Source organism: Ambystoma mexicanum, chromosome 12, assembly GCF_040938575.1.
Source record: "Ambystoma mexicanum isolate Mex_15411 chromosome 12, UKY_AmexF1_1, whole genome shotgun sequence".
NCBI classification, from domain to species: domain Eukaryota; kingdom Metazoa; phylum Chordata; class Amphibia; order Caudata; family Ambystomatidae; genus Ambystoma; species Ambystoma mexicanum.
The window spans coordinates 1,168,009,648-1,168,037,012 of NC_090936.1; the positions used below are offsets into that span (position 1 = coordinate 1,168,009,648).

The 27,365-nt window shown below is 46.7% G+C and overlaps 1 protein-coding gene across 2 annotated transcripts in view; it reads left to right on the forward strand.

Moving 5' to 3' along the window:
- PLXNC1 (plexin C1) overlaps positions 1 to 27,365 on the forward strand; it is a 1,076,103-nt gene that overhangs the window by 564,216 nt on the left and 484,522 nt on the right. For both annotated transcript variants that reach the window (XM_069629799.1, XM_069629800.1), the window contains exons 14-15: positions 12,977 to 13,132; positions 19,963 to 20,065. In XM_069629799.1, the coding sequence (XP_069485900.1) occupies positions 12,977 to 13,132; positions 19,963 to 20,065 (259 nt within the window). The remainder of the gene's footprint in view (positions 1 to 12,976; positions 13,133 to 19,962; positions 20,066 to 27,365) is intronic.

Genomic DNA, 27,365 nt, shown 5'->3' on the forward strand with positions numbered 1-27,365 from the left:
ACGTGAGCAATGTGTTAGTTGGAGTTTATGGGTGTTGGGGTGAGGAATGTGCAATGGGGTCCATCCACAACAGCAGACATGAGCAATGTTGTTAGTTGGAGTTAATGGGTGTTGGGGTGAGGAATGTGCAATGGGATCCATCCACAGCAGCAGACATGAGCAATGTTGTTAGTTGGAGGTAACGGGTGTTGGGGTGAGGAATGTGCAATGGGATCCATCCACAGCAGCAGACGTGAGCAATGTTGTTAGGTGGAGGTAACGGGTGTTGGGGTGAGGAATGTGCAATGGGATCCATCCAAAGCAGAAGACGTGAGCAATGTTGTTAGTTGGAGTTAATGGGTGTTGGGGTGAGGAATGTGCAATGGGATCCATCCAAAGCAGAAGACGTGAGCAATGTGTTAGGTGGAGGTAATGGGTGTTGGGGTGAGGAATGTGCAATGGGGTCCATCCACAGCAGCAGACGTGAGCAATGTGTTAGGTGGAGGTAATGGGTGTTGGGGTGAGGAATGTGCAATGGGGTCCACCCACAGCAGAAGACGTGAGCAATGTGTTAGGTGGAGGTAATGGGTGTTTGGGTGAGGAATGTGCAATGGGGTCCATCCACAGCAGAAGACGTGAGCAATGTTGTTAGGTGGAGGTAATGGGTGTTGGGGTGAGGAATGTGCAATGGGGTCCATTTACAGCAGCAGACGTGAGCAATGTGTTAGGTGGAGGTAATGGGTGTTGGGGTGAGGAATGTGCAATGGGGTCCATCCACAGCAGAAGACGTGAGCAATGTTGTTAGGTGGAGTTAATGGGTGTTGGGGTGAGGAATGTGCAATGGGGTCCATCCACAGCAGATGACGTGAGCAATGTTGTTAGTTGGAGGTAACGGGTGTTGGGGTGAGGAATGTGTAATGGGATCCATCCACAGCAGCAGACGTGAGCAATGTGTTAGATGGAGGTAATGTGTGTTGGGGTGAGGTATGTGCAATGGGGTCCACCCACAGCAGAAGACGTGAGCAATGTGTTAGTTGGAGTTAATGTGTGTTGGGGTGAGGAATGTGCAATGGGGTCCACCCACAGCAGAAGACGTGAGCAATGTGTTAGATGGAGGTAATGGGTGTTGGGGTGAGGAATGTGCAATGGGATCCATCCACAGCAGAAGACGAAGGGCAATGTTGTTAAGTGGAGGTTATGGGTATTGGGGTGAGGAATGTGCAATGGGATCCATCCACAGCAGAAGACGTGAGCAATGTTGTTAGTTAGAGTTAATGGGTGTTGGGGTGAGGACTGTGCAATGGGATCCATCCACAGCAGAAGACGTGAGCAATGTTGTTAGGGGGAGGTAATGTGTGTTGGGGTGAGGAATGTGCAATGGGGTCCAACCACAGCAGAAGACGTGAGCAATGTGTTAGGTGGAGGTGTTGGGGTGAGGAAAGTGCAATGGGGTCCACCCACAGCAGAAGACGTGAGCAATGTGTTAGTTGGAGTTAATGGGTGTTGGGGTGAGGAATGTGCAATGGGGTCCACCCACAGCAGAAGACGTGAGCAATGTGTTAGATGGAGGTAATGGGTGTTGGGGTGAGGGATGCAATGGGATCCATCCAAAGCAGAAGACGTGAGCAATGTTGTTAGTTGGAGGTAATGGGTGTTGGGGTGAGGAATGTGCAATGGGATCCATCCACAGCAGAAGCCGTAAGCAATGGGTTAGGTGGAGGTAATGGGTGTTGGGGTGAGGAATGTGCAATGGGGTCCATCCACAGCAGAAGACGTGAGCAATGTGTTAGGTGGAGGTAATGGGTGTTGGGGTGAGGAATGTGCAATGGGGTCCATCCAAAGCAGAAGACGTGAGCAATGTTGTTAGTTGGAATTAATGGGTGTTGGGGTGAGGAATGTGCAATATGGTCCATCCATAGCAGAAGTCGTGAGCAATGTGTTAGGTGAAGGTAATGTGTGTTGGGGTGAGGAATGTGCAATGGGGTCCACCCACAGCAGAAGACGTGAGGAATGTTGTTAGGTGGAGGTAATGTGTGTTGGGGTGAGGAATGTGCAATGGGGTCCACCCACAGCAGAAGACGTGAGCAATGTGTTAGTTGGAGTTTATGGGTGTTGGGGTGAGGAATGTGCAATGGGGTCCACCCACAGCAGAAGACGTGAGCAATGTTGTTAGGTGGAGGTAATGGGTGTTGGGGTGAGGAATGTGCAATGGGGTCCATCCACAACAGCAGACATGAGCAATGTTGTTAGTTGGAGTTAATGGGTGTTGGGGTGAGGAATGTGCAATGGGATCCATCCACAGCAGCAGACGTGAGCAATGTTGTTAGTTGGAGGTAACGGGTGTTGGGGTGAGGAATGTGCAATGGGATCCATCCACAGCAGCAGACGTGAGCAATGTTGTTAGGTGGAGGTAACGGGTGTTGGGGTGAGGAATGTGCAATGGGATCCATCCAAAGCAGAAGACGTGAGCAATGTTGTTAGTTGGAGTTAATGGGTGTTGGGGTGAGGAATGTGCAATGGGGTCCATCCAAAGCAGAAGACGTGAGCAATGTGTTAGGTGGAGGTAATGGGTGTTGGGGTGAGGAATGTGCAATGGGGTCCATCCACAGCAGCAGACGTGAGCAATGTGTTAGGTGGAGGTAATGGGTGTTGGGGTGAGGAATGTGCAATGGGGTCCACCCACAGCAGAAGACGTGAGCAATGTGTTAGGTGGAGGTAATGGGTGTTTGGGTGAGGAATGTGCAATGGGGTCCATCCACAGCAGAAGACATGAGCAATGTTGTTAGTTGGAGTTAATGGGTGTTGGGGTGAGGACTGTGCAATGGGATCCATCCACAGCAGAAGACGTGAGCAATGTTGTTAGTTGGAGTTAATGGGTGTTGGGGTGAGGAATGTGCAATGGGGTCCAACCACAGCAGAAGACGTGAGCAATGTGTTAGGTGGAGGTGTTGGGGTGAGGAAAGTGCAATGGGGTCCACCCACAGCAGAAGACTTGAGCAATGTGTTAGTTGGAGTTAATGGGTGTTGGGGTGAGGAATGTGCATTGGGGTCCACCCACAGCAGAAGACGTGAGCAATGTGTTAGATGGAGGTAATGGGTGTTGGGGTGAGGGATGCAATGGGATCCATCCAAAGCAGAAGACGTGAGCAATGTTGTTAGTTGGAGGTAATGGGTGTTGGGGTGAGGAATGTGCAATGGGATCCATCCACAGCAGAAGCCGTAAGCAATGGGTTAGGTGGAGGTAATGGGTGTTGGGGTGAGGAATGTGCAATGGGGTCCATCCACAGCAGAAGACGTGAGCAATGTGTTAGGTGGAGGTAATGGGTGTTGGGGTGAGGAATGTGCAATGGGGTCCATCCAAAGCAGAAGACGTGAGCAATGTTGTTAGTTGGAGTTAATGGGTGTTGGGGTGAGGAATGTACAATATGGTCCATCCATAGCAGAAGTCGTGAGCAATGTGTTAGGTGAAGGTAATGTGTATTGGGGTGAGGAATGTGCAATGGGGTCCATCCACAGCAGAAGACTTGAGCAATGTTGTTAGGTGGAGGTAATGGGTGTTGGGGTGAGGAATGTGCAATGGGGTCCATCCACAACAGCAGACGTGAGCAATGTTGGTAGTTGGAGTTAATGGGTGTTGGGGTGAGGAATGTGCAATGGGATCCATCCACAGCAGCAGACGTGAGCAATGTTGTTAGGTGGAGGTAATGGGTGTTGGGGTGAGGAATGTGCAATGGGATCCATCCAAAGCAGAAGACGTGAGCAATGTTGTTAGTTGGAGTTAATGGGTGTTGGGGTGAGGAATGTGCAATGGGATCCATCCAAAGCAGAAGACGTGAGCAATGTGTTAGGTGGAGGTGATGGGTGTTGGGGTGAGGAATGTGCAATGGGGTCCATCCACAGCAGCAGACGTGAGCAATGTGTTAGGTGGAGGTGATGGGTGTTGGGGTGAGGAATGTGCAATGGGGTCCACCCACAGCAGAAGACGTGAGCAATGTGTTAGATGGAGGTAATGGGTGTTGGGGTGAGGAAAGTGCAATGGGGTCCACCCACAGCAGAAGACGTGAGCAATGTGTTAGATGGAGGTAATGGGTGTTGGGGTGAAGAATGTGCAATGGGATCCATCCAAAGCAGAAGACGTGAGCAATGTTGTTAGTTGGAGTTAATGGGTGTTGGGGTGAGGAATGTGCAATGGGGTCCAACCACAGCAGAAGACGTGAGCAATGTGTTAGGTGGAGGTGTTGGGGTGAGGAAAGTGCAATGGGGTCCACCCACAGCAGAAGACTTGAGCAATGTGTTAGTTGGAGTTAATGGGTGTTGGGGTGAGGAATGTGCATTGGGGTCCACCCACAGCAGAAGACGTGAGCAATGTGTTAGATGGAGGTAATGGGTGTTGGGGTGAGGGATGCAATGGGATCCATCCAAAGCAGAAGACGTGAGCAATGTTGTTAGTTGGAGGTAATGGGTGTTGGGGTGAGGAATGTGCAATGGGATCCATCCACAGCAGAAGCCGTAAGCAATGGGTTAGGTGGAGGTAATGGGTGTTGGGGTGAGGAATGTGCAATGGGGTCCATCCACAGCAGAAGACGTGAGCAATGTGTTAGGTGGAGGTAATGGGTGTTGGGGTGAGGAATGTGCAATGGGGTCCATCCAAAGCAGAAGACGTGAGCAATGTTGTTAGTTGGAGTTAATGGGTGTTGGGGTGAGGAATGTACAATATGGTCCATCCATAGCAGAAGTCGTGAGCAATGTGTTAGGTGAAGGTAATGTGTATTGGGGTGAGGAATGTGCAATGGGGTCCATCCACAGCAGAAGACTTGAGCAATGTTGTTAGGTGGAGGTAATGGGTGTTGGGGTGAGGAATGTGCAATGGGGTCCATCCACAACAGCAGACGTGAGCAATGTTGGTAGTTGGAGTTAATGGGTGTTGGGGTGAGGAATGTGCAATGGGATCCATCCACAGCAGCAGACGTGAGCAATGTTGTTAGGTGGAGGTAATGGGTGTTGGGGTGAGGAATGTGCAATGGGATCCATCCAAAGCAGAAGACGTGAGCAATGTTGTTAGTTGGAGTTAATGGGTGTTGGGGTGAGGAATGTGCAATGGGATCCATCCAAAGCAGAAGACGTGAGCAATGTGTTAGGTGGAGGTGATGGGTGTTGGGGTGAGGAATGTGCAATGGGGTCCATCCACAGCAGCAGACGTGAGCAATGTGTTAGGTGGAGGTGATGGGTGTTGGGGTGAGGAATGTGCAATGGGGTCCACCCACAGCAGAAGACGTGAGCAATGTGTTAGATGGAGGTAATGGGTGTTGGGGTGAGGAAAGTGCAATGGGGTCCACCCACAGCAGAAGACGTGAGCAATGTGTTAGATGGAGGTAATGGGTGTTGGGGTGAAGAATGTGCAATGGGATCCATCCAAAGCAGAAGACGTGAGCAATGTTGTTAGGTGGAGGTAATGCGTGTTGGGGTGAGGAATGTGCAATGGGGTCCATCCACAGCAGAAGACGTGTGCAATGTTGTTAGTTGGAGTTAATGGGTGTTGAGGTGAGGAATGTGCAACGGGATCCATCCAAAGCAGAAGCCGTAAGCAATGGGTTAGGTGGAGGTAATGGGTGTTGGGGTGAGGAATGTGCAATGGAGTCCATCCACAGCAGAAGACGTGAGCAATGTGTTAGGTGGAGGTAATGGGAGTTGGGGTGAGGAATGTGCAATGTGGTCCACCCACAGCAGAAGACGTGAGCAATGTTGTTAGGTAGAGTTAATGGGTGTTGGGGTGAGGAATGTGCAATGGGACCCACCCACAGCAGAAGAGCTCAGCAATGTTGTTAGGTAGAGTTAATGGGTGTTGGGGTGAGGAATGTGCAATGGAGTCCATCCACAGCAGAAGACGTGAGCAATGTGTTAGGTGGAGGTAATGGGAGTTGGGGTGAGGAACGTGCAATGTGGTCCACCCACAGCAGGAGACGTGAGCAATGTGTTAGGTGGAGGTAATGGGTGTTGGGGTGAGGAATGTGCAATGGGATCCTTCCACAGGGAAGACGTGAGCAATGTTGTTAGGTGGAGATAATGGGTGTTGGGGTGAGGAATGTGAAATGCGGTCCACCCACAGCAGAAGACGTGAGCAATGTTGTTAGTTGGAGTTAATGGGTGTTGGGGTGAGGAATGTGCAATGGGGTCCACCCACAGCAGAAGACGTGAGCAATGTTGTTAGTTGGAGTTAATGGGTGTTGGGGTGAGGAATGTGCAATGGGGTCCACCCACAGCAGAAGACGTGAGCAATGTTGTTAGTTGGAGTTAATGGGTGTTGGGGTGAGGAATGTGCAATGGGGTCCACCCACAGCAGAAGACGTGAGTAATGTTGTTAGGTGGAGGTAATGTGTGTTGGGGTGAGGAATGTGCAATGGGGTCCATCCACAGCAGCAGACGTGAGCAATGTTGTTAGGTGGAGGTAATGGGTGTTTGGGTGAGGAATGTGCAATGGGGTCCATCCACAGCAGAAGACGTGAGCAATGTTGTTAGGTGGAGGTAATGGGTGTTGGGGTGAGGAATGTGCAATGGGGTCCATTTACAGCAGCAGACGTGAGCAATGTATTAGGTGGAGGTAATGGGTGTTGGGGTGAGGAATGTGCAATGGGGTCCATCCACAGCAGAAGACGTGAGCAATGTTGTTAGGTGGAGTTAATGGGTGTTGGGGTGAGGACTGTGCAATGGGGTCCATCCACAGCAGAAGACGTGAGCAATGTTGTTAGTTGGAGGTAATGGGTGTTGGGGTGAGGAATGTGCAATGGGGTCCAAAGACGTGAGTAATGTTGTTAGGTGGAGTTAATGGGTATTGGGGTGAGGAATGTGCAATGGGGTCCATCCACAGCAGAAGACGTGAGCAATGTGTTAGGTGGAGGTAATGGGTGTTGGGGTGAGGAATGTGCAATGGGGTCCAAAGACGTGAGCAATGTTGTTAGGTGGAGGTAATGCGTGTTGGGGTGAGGAATGTGCAATGGGGTCCATCCACAGCAGAAGACGTGTGCAATGTTGTTAGTTGGAGTTAATGGGTGTTGGGGTGAGGAATGTGCAACGGGATCCATCCAAAGCAGAAGCCGTAAGCAATGGGTTAGGTGGAGGTAATGGGTGTTGGGGTGAGGAATGTGCAATGGAGTCCATCCACAGCAGAAGACGTGAGCAATGTGTTAGGTGGAGGTAATGGGAGTTGGGGTGAGGAATGTGCAATGTGGTCCACCCACAGCAGAAGACGTGAGCAATGTTGTTAGGTAGAGTTAATGGGTGTTGGGGTGAGGAATGTGCAATGGGACCCACCCACAGCAGAAGAGCTCAGCAATGTTGTTAGGTAGAGTTAATGTGTGTTGGGGTGAGGAATGTGCAATGGGGTCCATCCACAGCAGCAGACGTGAGAAATGTGTTAGGTGGAGGTAATGGGTGTTGGGGTGAGGAATGTGCAATGGGATCCTTCCACAGGGAAGACGTGAGCAATGTTGTTAGGTGAAGATAATGGGTGTTGGGGTGAGGAATGTGAAATGTGGTCCACCCACAGCAGAAGACGTGAGCAATGTTGTTAGTTGGAGTTAATGGGTGTTGGGGTGAGGAATGTGCAATGGGGTCCACCCACAGCAGAAGACGTGAGCAATGTTGTTAGTTGGAGTTAATGGGTGTTGGGGTGAGGAATGTGCAATGGGGTCCACCCACAGCAGAAGACGTGAGCAATGTTGTTAGTTGGAGTTAATGGGTGTTGGGGTGAGGAATGTGCAATGGGGTCCACCCACATCAGAAGACGTGAGTAATGTTGTTAGGTGGAGGTAATGTGTGTAGGGGTGAGGAATGTGCAATGGGGTCCATCCACAGCAGAAGACGTGAGCAATGTTGTTAGTTGGAGTTAATGTGTGTTGGGGTGAGGAATGTGCAATGGGGTCCATCCACAGCAGCAGACGTGAGCAATGTTGTTAGTTGGAGTTAATGGGTGTTGGGGTGAGGAATGTGCAATGGGGTCCATCCACAGCAGCAGTGGTGAGCAATGTGTTAGGTGGAGGTAATGGGTGTTGGGGTGAGGAATGTGCAATGGGATCCTTCCACAGGGAAGATGTGAGCAATGCTGTTAGGTGGAGATAATGGGTGTTGGGGTGAGGAATGTGAAATGCGGTCCACCCACAGCAGAAGACGTGAGCAATGTTGTTAGTCGGAGTTAATGGGTGTTGGGGTGAGGAATGTGCAATGGGGTCCACCCACAGCAGAAGACGTGAGCAATGTTGTTAGTTGGAGTTAATGGGTGTTGGGGTGAGGAATGTGCAATGGGGGCTACCCACAGCAGAAGACGTGAGCAATGTTGTTAGTTGGAGTTAATGGGTGTTGGGGTGAGGAATGTGCAATGGGGTCCACCCACAGCAGAAGACGTGAGTAATGTTGTTAGGTGGAGGTAATGTGTGTTGGGGTGAGGAATGTGCAATGGGGTCCATCCACAGCAGAAGACGTGAGCAATGTTGTTAGTTGGAGTTAATGTGTGTTGGGGTGAGGAATGTGCAATGGGGTCCATCCACAGCAGCAGACGTGAGCAATGTTGTTAGGTGGAGGTAATGGGTGTTTGGGTGAGGAATGTGCAATGGGGTCCATCCACAGCAGAAGACGTGAGCAATGTTGTTAGGTGGAGGTAATGGGTGTTGGGGTGAGGAATGTGCAATGGGGTCCATTTACAGCAGCAGACGTGAGCAATGTATTAGGTGGAGGTAATGGGTGTTGGGGTGAGGAATGTGCAATGGGGTCCATCCACAGCAGAAGACGTGAGCAATGTTGTTAGGTGGAGTTAATGGGTGTTGGGGTGAGGACTGTGCAATGGGGTCCATCCACAGCAGAAGACGTGAGCAATGTTGTTAGTTGGAGGTAATGGGTGTTGGGGTGAGGAATGTGCAATGGGGTCCAAAGACGTGAGTAATGTTGTTAGGTGGAGTTAATGGGTATTGGGGTGAGGAATGTGCAGTGGGGTCCATCCACAGCAGAAGACGTGAGCAATGTGTTAGGTGGAGGTAATGGGTGTTGGGGTGAGGAATGTGCAATGGGGTCCAAAGACGTGAGCAATGTTGTTAGGTCGAGGTAATGCGTGTTGGGGTGAGGAATGTGCAATGGGGTCCATCCACAGCAGAAGACGTGTGCAATGTTGTTAGTTGGAGTTAATGGGTGTTGGGGTGAGGAATGTGCAACGGGATCCATCCAAAGCAGAAGCCGTAAGCAATGGGTTAGGTGGAGGTAATGGGTGTTGGGGTGAGGAATGTGCAATGGAGTCCATCCACAGCAGAAGACGTGAGCAATGTGTTAGGTGGAGGTAATGGGAGTTGGGGTGAGGAATGTGCAATGTGGTCCACCCACAGCAGAAGACGTGAGCAATGTTGTTAGGTAGAGTTAATGGGTGTTGGGGTGAGGAATGTGCAATGGGACCCACCCACAGCAGAAGAGCTCAGCAATGTTGTTAGGTAGAGTTAATGTGTGTTGGGGTGAGGAATGTGCAATGGGGTCCATCCACAGCAGCAGACGTGAGAAATGTGTTAGGTGGAGGTAATGGGTGTTGGGGTGAGGAATGTGCAATGGGATCCTTCCACAGGGAAGACGTGAGCAATGTTGTTAGGTGAAGATAATGGGTGTTGGGGTGAGGAATGTGAAATGTGGTCCACCCACAGCAGAAGACGTGAGCAATGTTGTTAGTTGGAGTTAATGGGTGTTGGGGTGAGGAATGTGCAATGGGGTCCACCCACAGCAGAAGACGTGAGCAATGTTGTTAGTTGGAGTTAATGGGTGTTGGGGTGAGGAATGTGCAATGGGGTCCACCCACAGCAGAAGACGTGAGCAATGTTGTTAGTTGGAGTTAATGGGTGTTGGGGTGAGGAATGTGCAATGGGGTCCACCCACATCAGAAGACGTGAGTAATGTTGTTAGGTGGAGGTAATGTGTGTTGGGGTGAGGAATGTGCAATGGGGTCCATCCACAGCAGAAGACGTGAGCAATGTTGTTAGTTGGAGTTAATGTGTGTTGGGGTGAGGAATGTGCAATGGGGTCCATCCACAGCAGCAGACGTGAGCAATGTTGTTAGTTGGAGTTAATGGGTGTTGGGGTGAGGAATGTGCAATGGGGTCCATCCACAGCAGCAGAGGTGAGCAATGTGTTAGGTGGAGGTAATGGGTGTTGGGGTGAGGAATGTGCAATGGGGTCCATCCACAGCAGAAGACGTGAGCAATGTGTTAGGTGGAGGTAATGGGTGTTTGGGTGAGGAATGTGCAATGGTGTCCATCCACAGCAGAAGACGTGAGCAATGTTGTTAGGTGGAGGTAATGGGTGTTGGGGTGAGGAATGTGCAATGGGGTCCATTTACAGCAGCAGACGTGAGCAATGTATTAGGTGGAGGTAATGGGTGTTGGGGTGAGGAATGTGCAATGGGGTCCATCCACAGCAGAAGACGTGAGCAATGTTGTTAGGTGGAGTTAATGGGTGTTGGGGTGAGGAATGTGCAATGGGGTCCATCCACAGCAGAAGACGTGAGCAATGTTGTTAGTTGGAGGTAATGGGTGTTGGGGTGAGGAATGTGCAATGGGGTCCAAAGACGTGAGCAATGTTGTTAGGCGGCGTTAATGGGTATTGGGGTGAGGAATGTGCAATGGGGTCTATCCACAGCAGAAGACGTGAGCAATGTGTTAGGTGGAGGTAATGTGTTGCAGCAATTGGTAACAAAATGGGGACGGTTGGTTGAGAAGGGTTAGGATCTGGAGTGGGGGCACCAATCTGACAGTTTGCCTAGGGTAACAAATATCCTTACACCGGCCCTGAGTAGTCCATGAGGGAGTTGCATAGTGCGGTGGATAGGATGTGGAAGGTGTGAATGGTGGTTTGGGGAGGGATTTGACGATGTTGAATAGTTTTTGTGCATAATTGATGGTGGATTGGAGTTCTTGAAGGTAATGGGTGGCTTCGGCATTGCATATGGCTGTTTTGTATTTGTTGCAGCAGTGCCTGAGGGGTGTCCTGGGTGAGGGGCATGGGTTCTTTCTATGCGTCTGGCTTCCTGCTTGATAGAGAGGAGCGTACTGTTGAGCCATGGTTTGTGGTGTTAGTTGTGGGGGTTTTGTAATTTGTGTGGGGCAATTTTGCAGAGTGCTTGTGTGATGATGGTGTTATATTTGATGAATAGAGTGGAGGGATTTGTGTGTGGGGGAGGGGAGTGGTATGAGTGGAGTGAAGGCTGTGACTGTTATGTGTTTCTTTTTCTGCCTAGGGGGTGAGGGTGGTTTGTTGCAGGTGGGGGGAATGTGTGTTGTAGAGTGAGTGTGAAGGGGATTGCAAAGTGGTCAGACCACGACACCCAGATTTGGTTTTACACAGTAATACGATTTTGCTTGAACTGAAAAGGTCTGGGGTGTTGACACCGATGTGTGTGTGATAGGTGATGAGTTTTGTGCGGTCAAAGGAGGTGAGTTGGTTGAGGATATACTTTAGTATAGGATTGGTATCTGGGTGGACATCACCAGGGTTGAAGTCGCCACAGTAGATATTGGTGCTGCGGATGCAGTGGTTGTTAGTTGTGAAGTCAGTCCAACCAGTGTGGAATGTGGGATTGTGTGTTGGCAGTGATAAAATAGGTGGAGAAAAGAAGATTGGGGGTGTGATGTTGGATGGCAGGTGAGAGAGAGCACTCAGAGGAAGTGTATAGGGAGTGTGTGGAGTTGCTAAGTGTGAGTGTGTCCTTACATAAAATGGCAATGCCAGCACTTTGTTTGTGTGGCCGCTCTCTCAGGTGGATGAGATAGTGCGGTGCAAGCATATCAGGGATAATAGGTGTGTGGTGGGGTTTGAGCCATGTCTCTGTAATGAGTATGTCTGGGGGAGTGTGTGCTAATGAGCTAATTGATTTCATGTGTTTGTGCAGGTGCAGAGTGGCAGTTGAGCACAATGTAGGTGTATGTATTTAGTGGTTTCAGTGGAGTGTTGTGTTGGAGTTTGATATGAATGTTGTTTGTGTGCTTGTAATAATTCCTTAAGACGGCTGCCATGGATTAGGAAGACGGGGCTTCTTGCAGGGCTCCTCTTCCATTTCCATGGTGGCCAGAAGGGACACAAAGCACAGCAGCAGCGGCAGGTGCTGCCTCTGCCACTGAAGAAATCATTGAAGTGGGGCTGGGGGTGGGAGGGAGGTGAAAATTGAAGGGAAGGCAGGGTGGGAAGATGGCGTGGCAGGGGAAGCAGCCATCCGGTTTTTTGAAACGCAGGCTTGGATCAGTAGATTCCGCCCGCAATCCAAGCAACCTGCTTGGTTTCATCACCCGCCCCGATTGCTAATTTCGTCATATTATAATGGCATTAGAGCCCTTGGAGGAAGGCTGTAATACCTTTCACAGCCTTCACAGGTGAACTAATGCAAACAGTGAAAGATGGCAAAATGCAACGGCTATTGTTCTTGTGCGAGGTATGTCCTTTGCACAGCCTATTGCCCTTATCCTGGAAAATGTCAGTCCCTCTGCTGAGGAGCACCCAGAGGGGGACTGGGAACCAAAAGAAGGCCTTGATTTTGCAACCTGAAAGCGCACATAGCATCTTAACTTTGGGCGTTGCATGCAGCAATGTAAAAACTTGAGAGTATCCTCACAAATGAGGTCCATGGCATGGAGGCCCATCAGGAACTCTCCTGACTTCCCTGTAGGCCAGTCTGCCACTGGACACCCCTTACCTTGCTGGCCATCACCATCAGGCGTGCAGTGGCTTCCCTGTGGCAGCATGTGCAGGATCCTGACTATGGCCAGAGAATGAGAGTGCCCACCAGCCCTTATGACGGTTCAACATGATTTTAGATTGCTCACCTTGGCAGAATGCTAATCTAGGAGCCGGTTAGCAACTCACGGAACAGCTCTTGAATCTGTGGAACTAACTCAGTGACCTACCCTTAAAAGTAAAAAAGAAAATAATCCAGTATTTCAAGTATCAACTCTTCAATCTTGGTTTCCTTTTTTTTGTTCTACAGAAAGAAATTGATGATTTGGAAATTGAGGAGAAGGACATCGAGGTTTTCGTAAAGTACTCAGAGAAATCATTTCCTTGTGAAGTTCACATAATCAACGACAGCGCAATTCACTGCAGGTCACAGAGAGATGCCAAGAACACGATTTCAGAAGTGATTGTAAGTGAGATCCCGTGACATGATGACAGAGTGAAACTAAAGAGAAGATTGTCACTTACAGAAAATTGAAATCTATAGCAACTGACTGAATGGGCAGAAGATACATGAAGATATATGTTTCTCGTTTGCCCTTATCCTATGTCCATGTTCATTTGCGACAATCAGAGGCAGGGGTGTAGACAGTGTAGGACCTGAGCGGGCAAGGCCCACCCAAACTCTGGAAGTGCCCACTCAGCAGCACTCTGTGGGACTTTACTGATGTTAGTTTCACTGCAGTGGGCCAAATACATTAGCTTCAGGCCCCACTTAATATACAACCCTGGCTATGCCTCTGATCAGAAGCCGCTTGCTGGACGCTTGCAATCAGTTAATGTTATGTTAATGTTAAAGGACATTTGTACCGTGCACTATCACCACCGGAGTGGTCCCCTGGCGCACTGGCAGCTCTGGAAGGGGAAGGGAGGGTGAGTTAGTGGGAGGAAGTAGGAAAGTGCAAGAGAGCAGTGATGTGCTGTTGACGGCCACAACCCGGTGGGTCCGTTGGCTGGGCCTGGGGTGTTTGTAGCCGGTAGTCGTTGTGTACTGTTGTGGAGGTCTATGTGTGTTTTTGTTTTGTTGTTGTAGTGTAGTGAAGTTTGTGCGGTTTGTTGTGCTGTAGGTTTGTGGTTGTGTTTGGTTTGGAGTTTGAGAGGTGTGTGCAGAGATGGCAATTGTTAGTAGAATTGGTTAATTGGCATCTTTAGAAGTCTCTCCTGATGCTCCTCTGTCCTGATCTGGGCCCATCTTGCACTAACCTCCCTTTCACATCTGGACCCCACCTCAATCAGCCTCCATCATAACCTCTCCTGCCCTCCTTACCTACACTTGTGGCCAGTGCACCTGCCAATGTCCACCAATCAGCTAGTGTGGAGATTGCCAGTGTCTCTGCAATCCAATTGATATTTTGGTACATGGTGGCAACTGAGGTGGAATGAAAAGGGGATTAGCTGGGATAATTGACTATCTCAATGGGTGTCACCTGTGTTTCTGTCTATCCTGTGTCACCTGTCTGGCATTGCAGGAGCTTCCCTGTCGTTTCTAGGGATGTTAGTGTCCTTTCCAGTTCCGTCATCCTTTTTCACTGTTGTTTCGATTTTCAGGTTGAGTCTTTTGGTACATGGTAGCAACTGAGGTGGAGGGGATTAGCTGGGATAATTGACTGTCTCAATGGGTGTCATCTGTGTTTCTGTCTATCCTGTGTCACCTGTCTGGCATTGCGAGAGCTTTCCTGTCGTTTCTAGGGATGTTAGTGTCCTTTCCAGTTCCGTCATCCTTTTTCCCTGTTGTTTCGATTTTCAGGTTGAGTCTGTGGTCTTGAAGAGCCAGGTTTTTAGTAGTTTCCTGAATTTGTGGTGATCTTCGGTGTTTCTGATCTCTTTTGGGATGTTGTTCCAGGTTTTTGCGGCTAAGTGGTAGAAGGAGGTGCCTCCAAGTTCTTTATTAAGGTATGGTTTTAGTTCCAGGAAGATTTCGTTGCTGGATCGGAGGGGCCTCTTTAGTTTGTAGATTGTTATTTTCTTTTGTAGGAATTCTGCTCCTTGTCCACTGATTGCCCTGTGCGTTATGCACATGGTTTTAAAGGTGATGCAATGTTTTACTGGGAGCCAGTGTTAATTTTTCAGGGCAGGAGTGATGTGGTCTCTTCTGGATAACCTGAGGAGTAGTCTGGCTGCAACATTTTGAATTCATTGTAGTTTCTTCAGGAGGTATTCTGGTATTCCGAGGTAGAGGCTGTTTGCATAGTCGATTCTTGACACGATGAGGGCGACAATAGTGAGTGTTTTGTGCGTGAAGGAGAGGAAAGGTAGGATTCTTCTTGCCGTGTTGCATTTATTTGTGGTTCTAAGGTTAGGGTATTGTCCATCAGGACTCCCAGATTTTTTACTACCTTAGATGGTGTTGGTTCAGTTCCTAATTCCGTTGGCCACGGGATGGCGGTTTCGTTCTCTTGCTATTTGGATATGATCATGATTTCTGTCTTTCCTGGGTTGATTTTCAGGTCGTTGGCATTAATCCAGTTGAAGATTTCTTTCAGACAGTCGATTAGAGCTGAGTGATCTGCTTCGGAGTCTTTGATTTGTTAGATAATTTGAGTGTCATCTGCGTATTTGTAGCAAGTAATGTTGTATTTTTTGAAGTTTTTGATGATCGGAGTCTGGTAGATGTTGAAATATAGTGGTGTCAGTGAAGATCCTTGTGGCACTCCACAGTCGTTAACTCGTGGAGTGGATTTGAAAGATTTGATCCATAAGGTTTCTGTTCTGTCTGTTAGGAATGATTTGGTCCAGCGTAGTGCTGTGTCTGTTATGCCTATGTCTTCTAGTCTTTTGATCAGGGTGTCGTGGCAAACTTTGTCAAAGGCTGCGAAGAGGTCGAGCAGAATAAGGGCTGAGGTTGTGTTTGAATCTGCGTTGATTTTTTAGGTCGTCCCAGATGGATAGTAGTGCTGCTTCCGTTCCTCTTCCTGGTCTGAAACCGACTTGAGCTTGGTCTAGGAGGTGATGTTTTTCTACGTATTCTTGGGTAAATTTATGTACGTAGGCTTCCAGGAGTTTTGCCGGGTAGGGTATGTTTGAGATTGGCCTGTAGTTGGAGAGGTCTTCTACATCGCCACTTGTGTTTTTTAGAAGTGGCTTGATATATGCCAATTTGAAGATCCTCGGTATGGTCCCTGTTGCTAGTGATACATTTAGAAGGTTTCTGTAGTATTCTGCTGGCGTTCCTTGTGCGAGGATTGATTTGTAGATGTCCGGAGGGCAGGGATCCATGGTTGATCCAGCTTTCTTGCTGCGTTTTACCAGCATTGCGAATGCCTCTGCTGACATTTTCCGGAAAGTTTTTGAGTTTGTGCTGTGGTTCTGTGTTGGGTTCTTCTGGCTGTATCTCGTGGTTGGCTGATTGTTCTTGTATGGCTTGTCAGATGTCATTGATTTTTTTATTGAAGTGGTCTGCCAATTCATTGCAAAGTTTCTCTGATGCGGTTGGGGTATTATTGCAGCCTGGTGGGTTTCTCATCTCTTTAATGATATTAAACATTTATTTTTGTGTGTTGGTGGCATTGGTGATTCTGTCATCATAATGCCTTCCCTTTTCCTTTTCAATGTCCTTCTTGTATTTGCGGATTTGTTTTTGGAACAGTGTTTTTTTGTCTGGGTTGTATTATTTCCTCCATTCCATTTCAATCTTTTTGTTTTCCTTTTTCATGGTGCTTAATAGTGGGGTGAACCATTTTGCCGTTGCTCTTTTTTCTGATGGGGTGAATGGTTTTTCAGGGGTGATCTTATATATTGTGTCTGCAATCCATTTGTATAGTAGTTCCGCTTTCCCGTCTAGGTCAGTTAATTCTAGTTCTGTAGTTGAGGGCTTGGTTAATTCCAGTTGTTCGAATAGGTTGCTTTCTTTCACGTGTTTCCAGTTTCTTTTTGTGGTGGCTGTGAGTTTAGGAGGTTGGATACATACTTGGGTGGGCATGGTGATCTTGAATGGGATGATGAGGTGGTCGCTCCACAGTATTTGTATCGGCGGTGCTGTTGTGATGAGTTTTTCATTGGCGAAAATTGCGTCGAGGGTGTGTCCAGCCGAGTGTGTTGCCCCTTTGATTAGTTGTCGTAGTTTCATGGTAACTAGTTGTTCAGTCAGTGAGTTATGGGAGTTGACGTGATGGTCTTCAAACCAGATGTTGAAGTCCCCTAGGATGATTAGGTGTTCGTGGTTGATGGCTAAATTGGTGATTGCCTCTATGAAATTGTCGACGAAGGTTGTATCAAATGTCAGTGGTCTGTACACTAGGATGAATGTAATGTTGGTTTTTGGGCTTGTTGTTAGGTGTATTACCATGCTTTCACAGTTGATGATGTTGAGTGGTTCATCCGTTTTTAATTTCAGGTGTTCTTTGAATGCTATTGCGATGCCTCTTCCTTGTTTATTTTTCCTGTTGATTTGAAGGCATTTGAAGTTGGTTGGAAGGGAGGTTTGGAGTGTGATTTTGTAGTTGTCGTCCAGCCAATCGAGCGCTCGTTCTCAGCACGATAAGGGTTAACATCTGCTTTATTAGGTTTGTGAAATATAATGTAGTAATCAGCAGTCGAAATCAACTAAACTAATGGTAATCCCATGTAAAAAGGAAATCAAAGCAGAATAGCTCATTACAGTGCCAGTCCCTCAGTTCTTCTGAAGAAAATCCAGGATACTTCTGTAATTCATTTTACAAAATCTTTCTAGGACAAAACTTCAACTTAATAATATCTCACACAAATCAAACAATACATTCTCTATAGTTATTCTACAGAGTATTACAAAACAAATAATCGAACTCCCAAAGTCCAAAACTGATGATGGGATGCTAAGCCCGGGTGCAAAAGCCATCTCAGTGGGAGGAAGAAACATATCTCTCAAATTCTGTACCTAAGCTTTTAGCTTCAGAAAATCAAGTCAGGGAGCCCTGGCAGAGCCATGGGCAGATGTTGGACCCTGCAGAGTCTGAGCTCTGTCTAGCCCCGCCACACTTAAAGCCCAGCATACTGTATATTGGACTGGAAGTGACAGGAGGATATGCTGCATTTGCTTACTGTGTCATATCACTTTGCCCCTAGCCCACCGTATGCAGAAGTCGTTTTGTGATTGTCACTTTTTATTTATTTAGTTTTGCATTTGTTACTGGAATTGTTTGTTTTTTAGTTGCGTAATTGTTTTTTGTCTTAGTTGCGTATTTATAACGCGCAAAAATACCCAGAGGTTTCTAAGCGCGTACCCGGGGATCGAACATGTGTTGCTTCGTGCCCTTTTTCTTCCAGGGCGAGCCCGTTGCAGCTGAGCTATCCTCCCAGGACAACTAATCCATACATGTAGCATAGTGTGCAACTGTAAAATAGCATTATTTGACAACCTGTGAGTGCTGAACTATTCTTAAAATGTGCTTTTCTCCCAAAGAAATCAGTCGATTCAGGGAGCCAGGGGTATCTGGAAGTAAGCGTGGTATAATTAAATCACCAGTAATTATAATAATATGTGAATATTTGTAACTGATTTCACTGTGAAGGAACACTTTTTAGGTTGTGTGTTTTCCTGGTGTGCGACAGTGTTTAGAAATCCTGCCCTGATTGCAAGCTCTTGTGAAAAGAAGCCATGGGGTTTTCCCCAGGGATTATTCTATGAAATCGCCTTCCCATCACTCAGAGATTTAATGGCACAATGCTGATATCTGTGTTCAACCCATAGGTCAAAGGGTTGACTACCAGCTGGAGTGACTCTCAATTGGATGCCATCCAAATGGGTGATAATTGCACCCGTTCTTGACAGCGTAATCAGTCATCAAGTAGTTGTAGCAAGCCCTTTATAATACAAAGTGCGAATCAAATGTGTAGTTTACAGTGGGAAATTAGGCCATAACTATCCTATGGATTTCCCAATTATAATTTCCTGTAGGATTGTTGTAGGATTTGATACTTCCTTTCCCATAGGAAAACCCTGCAGTGAATGTGTACAGGAACTTATTCGGGCTTCACTAATTTCCAGGCATATGCACATGGGTTGGTTCATAGTGATAATTTCGAAAAAAAAGTTTTGACAAACAAAAGTGTCGAAAACAAAGTTTCGAAAAACAAAGCTGTGACAGCCTATATTTAACAATCAAAGTGCATTTCTTTCGAAACCAATCCGTCGACAATAGTCATGGACTGGTTTCAATTGAAATGCACTTTTACATGTTAAAAGCAGCATTTCAATGCTTTTTTTTGTGTAACTTTGCAACGTTAGATGCAGCTGTCCAGTGCTGAAATTACAGCACTGGACAGCTCCACGTAACGTTTCAAAGTTACAAAAAAAATAATATTAAAATGCCAATATACACACAAACTTTGAAACCTTACATGGAGCTGTCCAGTTCTGTCATTTCAGCACTGGACAGCTCCATGTAACGTTTCAAGGTTTTAGTGTATATTGGGGGGGTTCCCCCCGACCCCCCCAACCCCCACGGCCCCCTCCCAACTCCAAACATAACCCAAGCCTCAACTCTAACCCTAACCCATGTCGACAAAAACATTTTTTTTCAAAGAAATTGTCATTCGAAAGAATGGCATTTCAACCAAAAAAATTCAAAAGTTTGCCATTTGAAACTTTTACGTTCGAAAAAATGACAGGACACCACATGGGTTGGGAATTACACAAAGACCTGCCATGGAACTGGAGCACCATGTGAGCCAGGGGGATAGATAGCTCAAGCATAGCGTGTTGCCCGGTTCACTCAGCCCTTCGCGCCCCCTGAAACCCAAGGTTGATGAATTGAGTGGCACATTTTGGGTAACAATGATAGCATCAGTTACCAAGCACACTGAAACTGGGTTTTTGGTGATAGCGACACTATATAAAATCTCAGTATTAACATAACAACTCATTTCATCCCGTGCAACATTATCCTTGCTCCTGTGCTCCTCGAAGCCAGTGCTGGAGCCAGGGGGGATTACAGCCGTGCAGCCACCTCTCCTGTGATCCTTTCGGTGCCCAGTGCGCACCCAGGCTCCCACTGGCACCCTATTATCTGCCCCCCACCCCCTCTGACACCAAAAGCTGCCTCTGCTCCTGCCTGAACCTACCACATAACCTATAGGACTCTGCAACCTTCGGCTCTCCAGACGTTTTGGACTTCGTCTCCCATGATTCCTCAGCATTGACTATGCTGGCTTGTGCTGAAGGGAGTTGTAGTCCAAAGTAAAGGTTGCATTATGTTGTCCGGGTCACTGATTCTATGGTAAGACGCAGCATGGGTATGCTACTAACATCCTTGTGTCTTTCAGGTGAAGCTGGGACATTTTAAAGTCTCTGTTAACCCGGAACGAGAAGCAGAATACCTCTTACGTCTCATCGTGATCCCGATTGTGCTGATTGTGATCATAGTAGGTAAGCGGCCCTTCCGATTGGTTTTCTGGTATTCTTTGTTAAGGAGCCTTTCTTTTAAGCTGTTTGGACAGGAGAATGGTAAACGTAAGGTGCATGGCCCGAACTCCAACAAGATGGGCTGTGGTGTGGTTGAAGGGCGATGGACAGCACCAATGACGCATGCATGGGATCGGCTGTCTCTGGGTATGCCTCCTCTGCCTCGGTATTGATCTTGGCATCAGCACCTCCACCAAAATGCTCCAAGAAATACCAGATCCTTCCCAGCTCACCTACATCGAGCTGTAGCTATAAACATCTACTCTTAGGTGGAGGCCCCTCAGCCACAGCTTGAGCGCCATGAGGCTGAGATGGCATCAAGCGGGTACCCTTCCTGCTGATAGCCAAGGTGCCTGTTGGTTATCACTTGTTCCATCGTCTTTGCCTGTTTCTAGTGGGGGACTCTGTTGTTTCCCCATTTTTGGTACTGCTGGGTTTTCCATCATGTTTTGTAAGCTCAGCGGCTTTGCGAGTGCTAAGCTTAGCTGATGTTTGGGTGACCCATTTTGCCACTTGTCTTCTTTCCCCGTCTCCATCAACGAGAAGTGGAAGACTGAACCTGTAGAATCCTGGACATTGTGCAGGGCCCTGCAAAGGGGATAACACGAGTACCGTTACTATTTGTAAAGTGTGATGTCTTAATGAGCATATCAGGTCACAGAGCCTAGTACATGGTCACAGACCATTTGGTTCACAGAGAGGAAAGCTTGCCTCTTTAGGCCTTGCCTTCAAAGGGGCTGAAAGGTGGCAAGCAATCTTATATTAAACTGGAAAGTCATTATCTTCTCATCCAGACCTCAATGGAACTGTGGGTACAGCAGAATGGGTCGGGCCCTGCTGATTGATGTGTGTGTTCTTGAAAGCACACATGAAGGACATCAGGAGAGATTTAGTCCATAGGAGACTTGTGACTGACTTCTGCTATGAAGTCCGCACGTAGAAGCCGACATGGATAATACTCAAGATATCTGCCTTGCTGTTAGATAGAGCCGAGAAGGTCTGGAAGGGATTTAAATTGGAAACCCTGAATAGGAAGGGCCTGCCAAGCCCCCCAGAGTGTGTGGCTATATTCTGAGTTTTGTGGGACCTCTTCATCTGATGCCTGCCTGATAAGTCATTGAATGATATCACTTCTCGAATTGTTAGAACTGATATAATATTGTTTCGTCCTCATTGTATATGTTGGCCTATGCCCAGTGGCTTTGCGAGGAAATCCGTATTACAAGGTCGTGACCTCAAGTGAATCGAGCCTCCATTTTAGGTTAGAACCGCCATTTTAGTTTATTATACAAAGTCACCCTGTAGTCTAAAATGGCCGTCTTGTGTGCTCTTGCTCTTGCTTTAACCTCTTCAACCTCTGTAGGAGGGTTAATTTCCAACTTGCCTTCAGGCTACATGTTAGGGTCATGTAGACCTTGTCCTTTGTTGACCTCGGGATCAGGGGATTACTTGAATTAGCAATGTTAACCTACAAGTATACAAGAACAAATAATGCTGTCCAAATACGACATGCAAAACATTTGTTTGATTTGTATTAAAGCAATATGTAAAGAGTGTAACGTTAAATTAGAGAATAATAATGTCTGTTAGTAAATGTATTTAATAGTAAACCGCATGCATGAGATATGTAAATTAGGAAATGAACCTGGCGCGACCCTAGCCCAGTGTATAATTAACTTGTAAGAGGCTGGACATCATTATAACAAACTGTATAAATACGCTGATGTCCAGCTCGGAAATTCTGCTCACTGCTCACATTGAACCCTGCTGGTGGTCTCTGTGATGTATTGACAGCCAAATACCTATTTGTGTACTTTGTCCAATACTGTTCAGTTTTATAATAAAGATTCTGGGAATCTTTACAAGCCTGTGTCGGTGTATTTTCCTTTGCTTGGTGTAACAGCCTTAATATTGTATTTTTTTCTGATTCCACAGATGGCGCCATAATAGGGATCCCTCAATATTGACTTCGTCTCGTTGAAGGTTGGCTCGGCTATCGGACCGGGATCGGACGGTGCCAACAAAAACGGCCACTCAAGACGAGAAGCGAATTCCTCGACGAAACTGCACGATCCGATCCCTGAACGGTGAGCTGTAGCCCGAGACGACGTCTTGACGAGGCTCCATGTATCGAGGTGGGTAAATTTGCCGAAAATCACCAGACACGTGGGTCCTTAGCATTTTCCTTAGTAACCCGATCGGGCCTCCCAATCGTTTGGTCAGGTGAATCGTGTCCCGATTCTTAATCTAACCCGGACAATTTGAATTTGGAACATTGTACTCGCGAGCACAATTATTTAACCAGGTAACACAGGAACTTTGATATTCCTGGGAAATTGTCTGCCTGCTTTAGGGCATTATTCCGCAGTGACAGACAATCTTTGGAAGATAGCCGTCCCGCACCACAGGAGGGGTCGCCGGCATGTACTATGTACTGTAAGAAAGGCTTTGGTAGTATAGCATTTAATGACATTTGGCACAGACAGACCAGACATAATTCTAATCTTCGGTGGCCAACCAATGGTAGTTTTGAAATCCCTTGTATAGAATATTTAGAGTCTGTATTAATAAGGAAAAAGGCTAGACCTGCAGCATTTGATGCATTGCACAGTTGGAAAACAGAAGCTTTGCAGCAACAAAAGAGTAGAGAGAAACATATGCGTAGACATATGACAAATGTCGAAAAGGCACGGTTATATGATCAAAATAAACAATTGGAGTCAGTTAGGAACACGGACAGGGCGTTTCAATTAGGCATTCAGAAAATCTACCCTTCAAAAGATTTTAATCCGTCAAATGAATTGATTAATAGACTTTTACATGAACGAAGGCCCGATGCCTCCGCACCACCTCCGTACGTCCCTCTTCCTGGCGCTTTGCCCCTTCCCGTTGTTGTTCCCCCTCCTATAGTTCCTCCGGTCCTCCCTGCTGTTCTTCCTGTTGTTCTTCCAGCTGTCGCTCCTTTGCCTGCCCCCTTGCCCCCACCTGTTGATATTCAGAATGTGCCTACTCTTCCTCTTCCAAGTGATTCGGCACCGCTTGTAGTAGACCAGGGAGCGAGACCAAGGGTTGTGACTCGTAATACTGTGCCCCAGACAAAAAGAGTGAATTGATTGCTTGGGCCAAACATTGTATGGAGAAGGGTGTACAAGCCGATGTTTTTTCCACACTCGAAAATTTAAAAAGTATTCCTGAGAAAACTGTTTTTATTGAAGGATTAGGGACTCATTTGAGTATAATGTGGAATAGATTGAACAATGAAGATTTCCCACAGGGGTTACGGGATTTGAACGCCTTAGCGTTGTCTAGAGATACTGCGGAGAAGTTACATGAGCATGTTAAGAGGATTTTTGAGCATAGGAATGAGTTGGAAGGGTTACAGAATGAGGAAGCAGATGGTGGTAGTTTAGGTATTATGTACTTACAGAAACGGTTTTCTCCTCGCCCTGAATTAAAAGGTGAGGAAGCGCAAATTTGTATAAAGGATGCGATAAGATGGATTTTGGATATGTCGATAACTCCAGATGAAGTATATGACACATATAGTCAGTATACGTTAGAAATGCAAAAAAAGTGATACAGGTGATGGTAGAGTACCTGCAGAATGAGTGTGTAAAAAGAAAGATTTGTTGTCCCGCAGAATTGTTGAGTGTTTATAAGAGAGCTTTTTCGATTGATACTTCTTCGACTGCCCTAGCGCTTGATTTGGCTCTGTTGCTTAGTAAGCGTTCGGAGCTGCCTACTTCTCAGTTGCCTATGAGAGGGGTCCCTCCGACATTTGTCCTGAAAGTGGAGATTGCGGCCGATGCTGGACGAGGAATAATCGCCGGAGAAATTCCTGCACATTACGTATCACAGTTTGTTCACGTCCCGTTTTCAAGACAGGAAGTGAACACCATAAAGCAATCTATTCCCAATATAAGAAATAATCCGACCGGGTTCTATAAGGAAATAGAGTCGGTCTTGAAGTCGTCGGTATTCACCTTAAGTGATATTGACCTATTATTTCCCGTACTCCTGCCAGTCGATTTGTGGAAACAGATTAGGACTATAGATGACATACCTGGGTTGGGAGATACATGGGATAACATGGTTAGGCTAGATAGAGAAAGACCAGCTGTTGAACGACCGCCTCAAGTGATATTAACCTTGCCTGATAGAATTATTGTAAAATTGAAAACTATAGTTCCTGAAAAAAGAATCATTTGGGACAAGCTTACGGCCTGTGTCCAAGGAAAGTCTGAGGGTGCCACCGATTTCTTCAATCGTTTCGAACAGGTATTCTCAGATTTCAGTGGACAAGACTTAGGCACAGAGTCAGGGAAAAGGCTGTTTGTCGACAAATTTGTACGTGGATTGCTGCCTGACATCCAGTTACAGATTATGTCTTCTGAAAGCGCTTGGAAGGTGAAGTCTCAATCAGAAGTACTGCATATTGCTCAGTACTATGAAAATCGTGTAAATACTGAAAAGGAAAAACTTGAGAAAAAAAAGCGTGACCTGAAAACAAAAGTTTTATTACAACAGATTGTTAGAAGCCCTAGAGGGGGTAATCAATTTAGAGGTCAGTACATTCCACAGGGAAGTGCGCCCTTGGCTCCGGAAACCATTAACCAGTGTGCCGATTGCCAGCAGGAAGGCCACTGGTGCGCATAATGTCCGACCTTGCAGCAAAGGTCATTTGGGAACATGGGTAGACAATCCAGAGGCCGCCCAGGTGCAGGGGGCCCTGGCAGAGGTCAGTTTGCACCAGAATCACAGCAACCTCCTTCACAAGATAAGGAAGTTTCGAATGTGGATAATAGAAACATTTTTGATCACCCTTCTGCCGCGTACCTCTCTGAAGAGCTTCCTTTTGATAATATTCTGTTTCGCTAGGATTGCCCGAAGCAGGATTTGGAACCTACGCCTATTCCCGTTCATCAGAAAGGCCCCTATGTTGAGATGGCGGTGGGAAATAGGAAGCATCTATTTTTAGTAGATACAGGAGCACAGAAATGTTCCATTGATCATTCACGGGTTCCAAATATTCCCCTGTCAGGGCAGTCCAACGTTTCCGTAGGGTTTTCAGGCACACCTGTAGTTTGTCCGGTCTCTTTGCCGGTACCGATAACACTGGGTCCCTTCACGGAACAGTGTCCATTTCTACTTACCACTAACTGTGGGGAGAACTTGCTGGGGCTAAATTGCATGCAGTAATACATTGTTCTCCGGACTGAGTTCGGTTAACAATTTCACCTCAGCAATCACTCGCCTCTCAGTTTTTGACTCGACCTTTACCGCCAGAATTCAGTAATGTCCCAGAATGCTTATGGGCAATTGATGATAATGATGTGGGCATTCTTCAAATTGAACCTGTTAAAATTATTTTGAAACATGGAGTAAAATTGCCTCGCATCCCGGAATATAAGATCTCAGTTGAATGCGAACAGGCGTTGAAATGTATAGTTTCTGATTTTGTACATCGTGAAGTAATTGAGGAGATTACGGGTAGCCTATTTAACAGCCCCATTTTGCCAGTATACAAAAAAGGTGATAATGCGATTCCCTTTCGTTTTATAATTGATTTACGTGCTATTAACAAAATTGGGGCTCCTCAATTTCCTATTGTACCTGATGTTACAACGATACTAAGCATGATCCCGGCTTCTGCCACTCATTTTAGCGTTGTTGATCTTAAAAACGCGTTTTTCAGTATTCCCATACACAAGGATAGCAGGTTTTTGGTCGCGTTTACCCTAGGTGGACACTCGTTTACATTCACTCGTGCACCACAAGGGTACACTGAGAGTCCAAGTATTTATAGTAGGGCATTGAAAGAGCAGCTCGATACTCTCGAGTTGCCTACTACTTGCACATTACTACAGTATGTAGATCACCTCCTCTTGACTGCTGATTCTGAGAGCGCCTGTAAAGAAGGCACCGTGTTGTTGCTTTGTCATCTAGCAGAACATGGCCACAAAGCTTCACTTAAGAAATTCCAATATTGTTGTCAGGAGGTCACCTATTTAGGCTGCCTCCTGTCAAAGGAGGGAAGACGGTTGACACCTGAACGAATAAAGACTATTTCTGGCATGTCTGTCCCAAATACGCAGAAGGAAGTTAGAGCCCTGATAGGTATGGCTTCTTATTGTAGATTGTGGATCCCTAACTTTTCGTTAACGATTAAACCGATGCTGGCTTTGACAAAAAGGGGCATTTCTTTGCCATTGCCATGGACTTTGGAACACCAGACAGCATTTGATTTGCTCAAATCCGCGCTGTGTTCAGCGCCGGTTTTAGGAACTCTGAATTATGACAAGGCCTTTGTATTGTTTGTGCATCAATGTGATGGATGTGCTTTGGCTGTATTAACACAGGAGCATGGAGGGAAGAATAGGCCGTGCGGTTACTATTCCTCCGCCCTTGATCCTGTAACATGCGCATTGCCAATATGTTTGCGTGCTGTTGCTGCTGCTGCTGCGTCTGTAAAACAGAGTGAGGGAATGGTCCTGGGTCATGCGTTAACCCTAATGGTACCTCACTCTGTAGATTTTATTGAATAGAACTCAAACGCAACACCTCACTTCTGCACGATTGACAAGATATGAACTAATCTTGTTTGCCCCCCACATTCAAATTCAGAGGTGTTGTGTATTATATCCGGCTGAACTCTTACCTGTCTCGCAAGATACTGTTGATGGTGACGAAATGTCACACGATTGCCTTTATATGACAGAACAGGAGACTAAAGGCAGAATTGATCTGAAATGCATGCCTTTGAATAGCCCACTAGGGGAGCTATTTTGTGATGGCTCTTGTTTTAAACTTCCAGACGGTACATCCACGGCTGCTTATGCCGTCACTACTTTAAACACGATTGTGGAAACCAAAAGAATTATGCATAATTCCGCGCAGGCCGCAAAAATTATAGCGTTAACTTGAGCTTGTGAACTTTCTGAAGGGCCTACAGTAAATATATATACCAATAGTCAGTTTGCTTTTGGGGTGGTCCACAATTTCGGTAGACTTTGGAAAGAACAAGGTTTCTTGACCTCGCACAGAACAAAAATTCAGCACGGCACTTTAATAGTGCGATTACTTTCAGGACTCGCACTCCCTGTTCAGTTAGCTATTATAAAATGTTCAGCACATCAAAAGGTTATAGATGATGTAGGAAAAGGGAATGCTTTCGCCGATCAGATAGCTAAACAAACTGCCACTGATTTCAGTTCAGAAATGTATGCTGTAAGAGAAATTGTAAATGTTTGCACTTTGGGTGAAA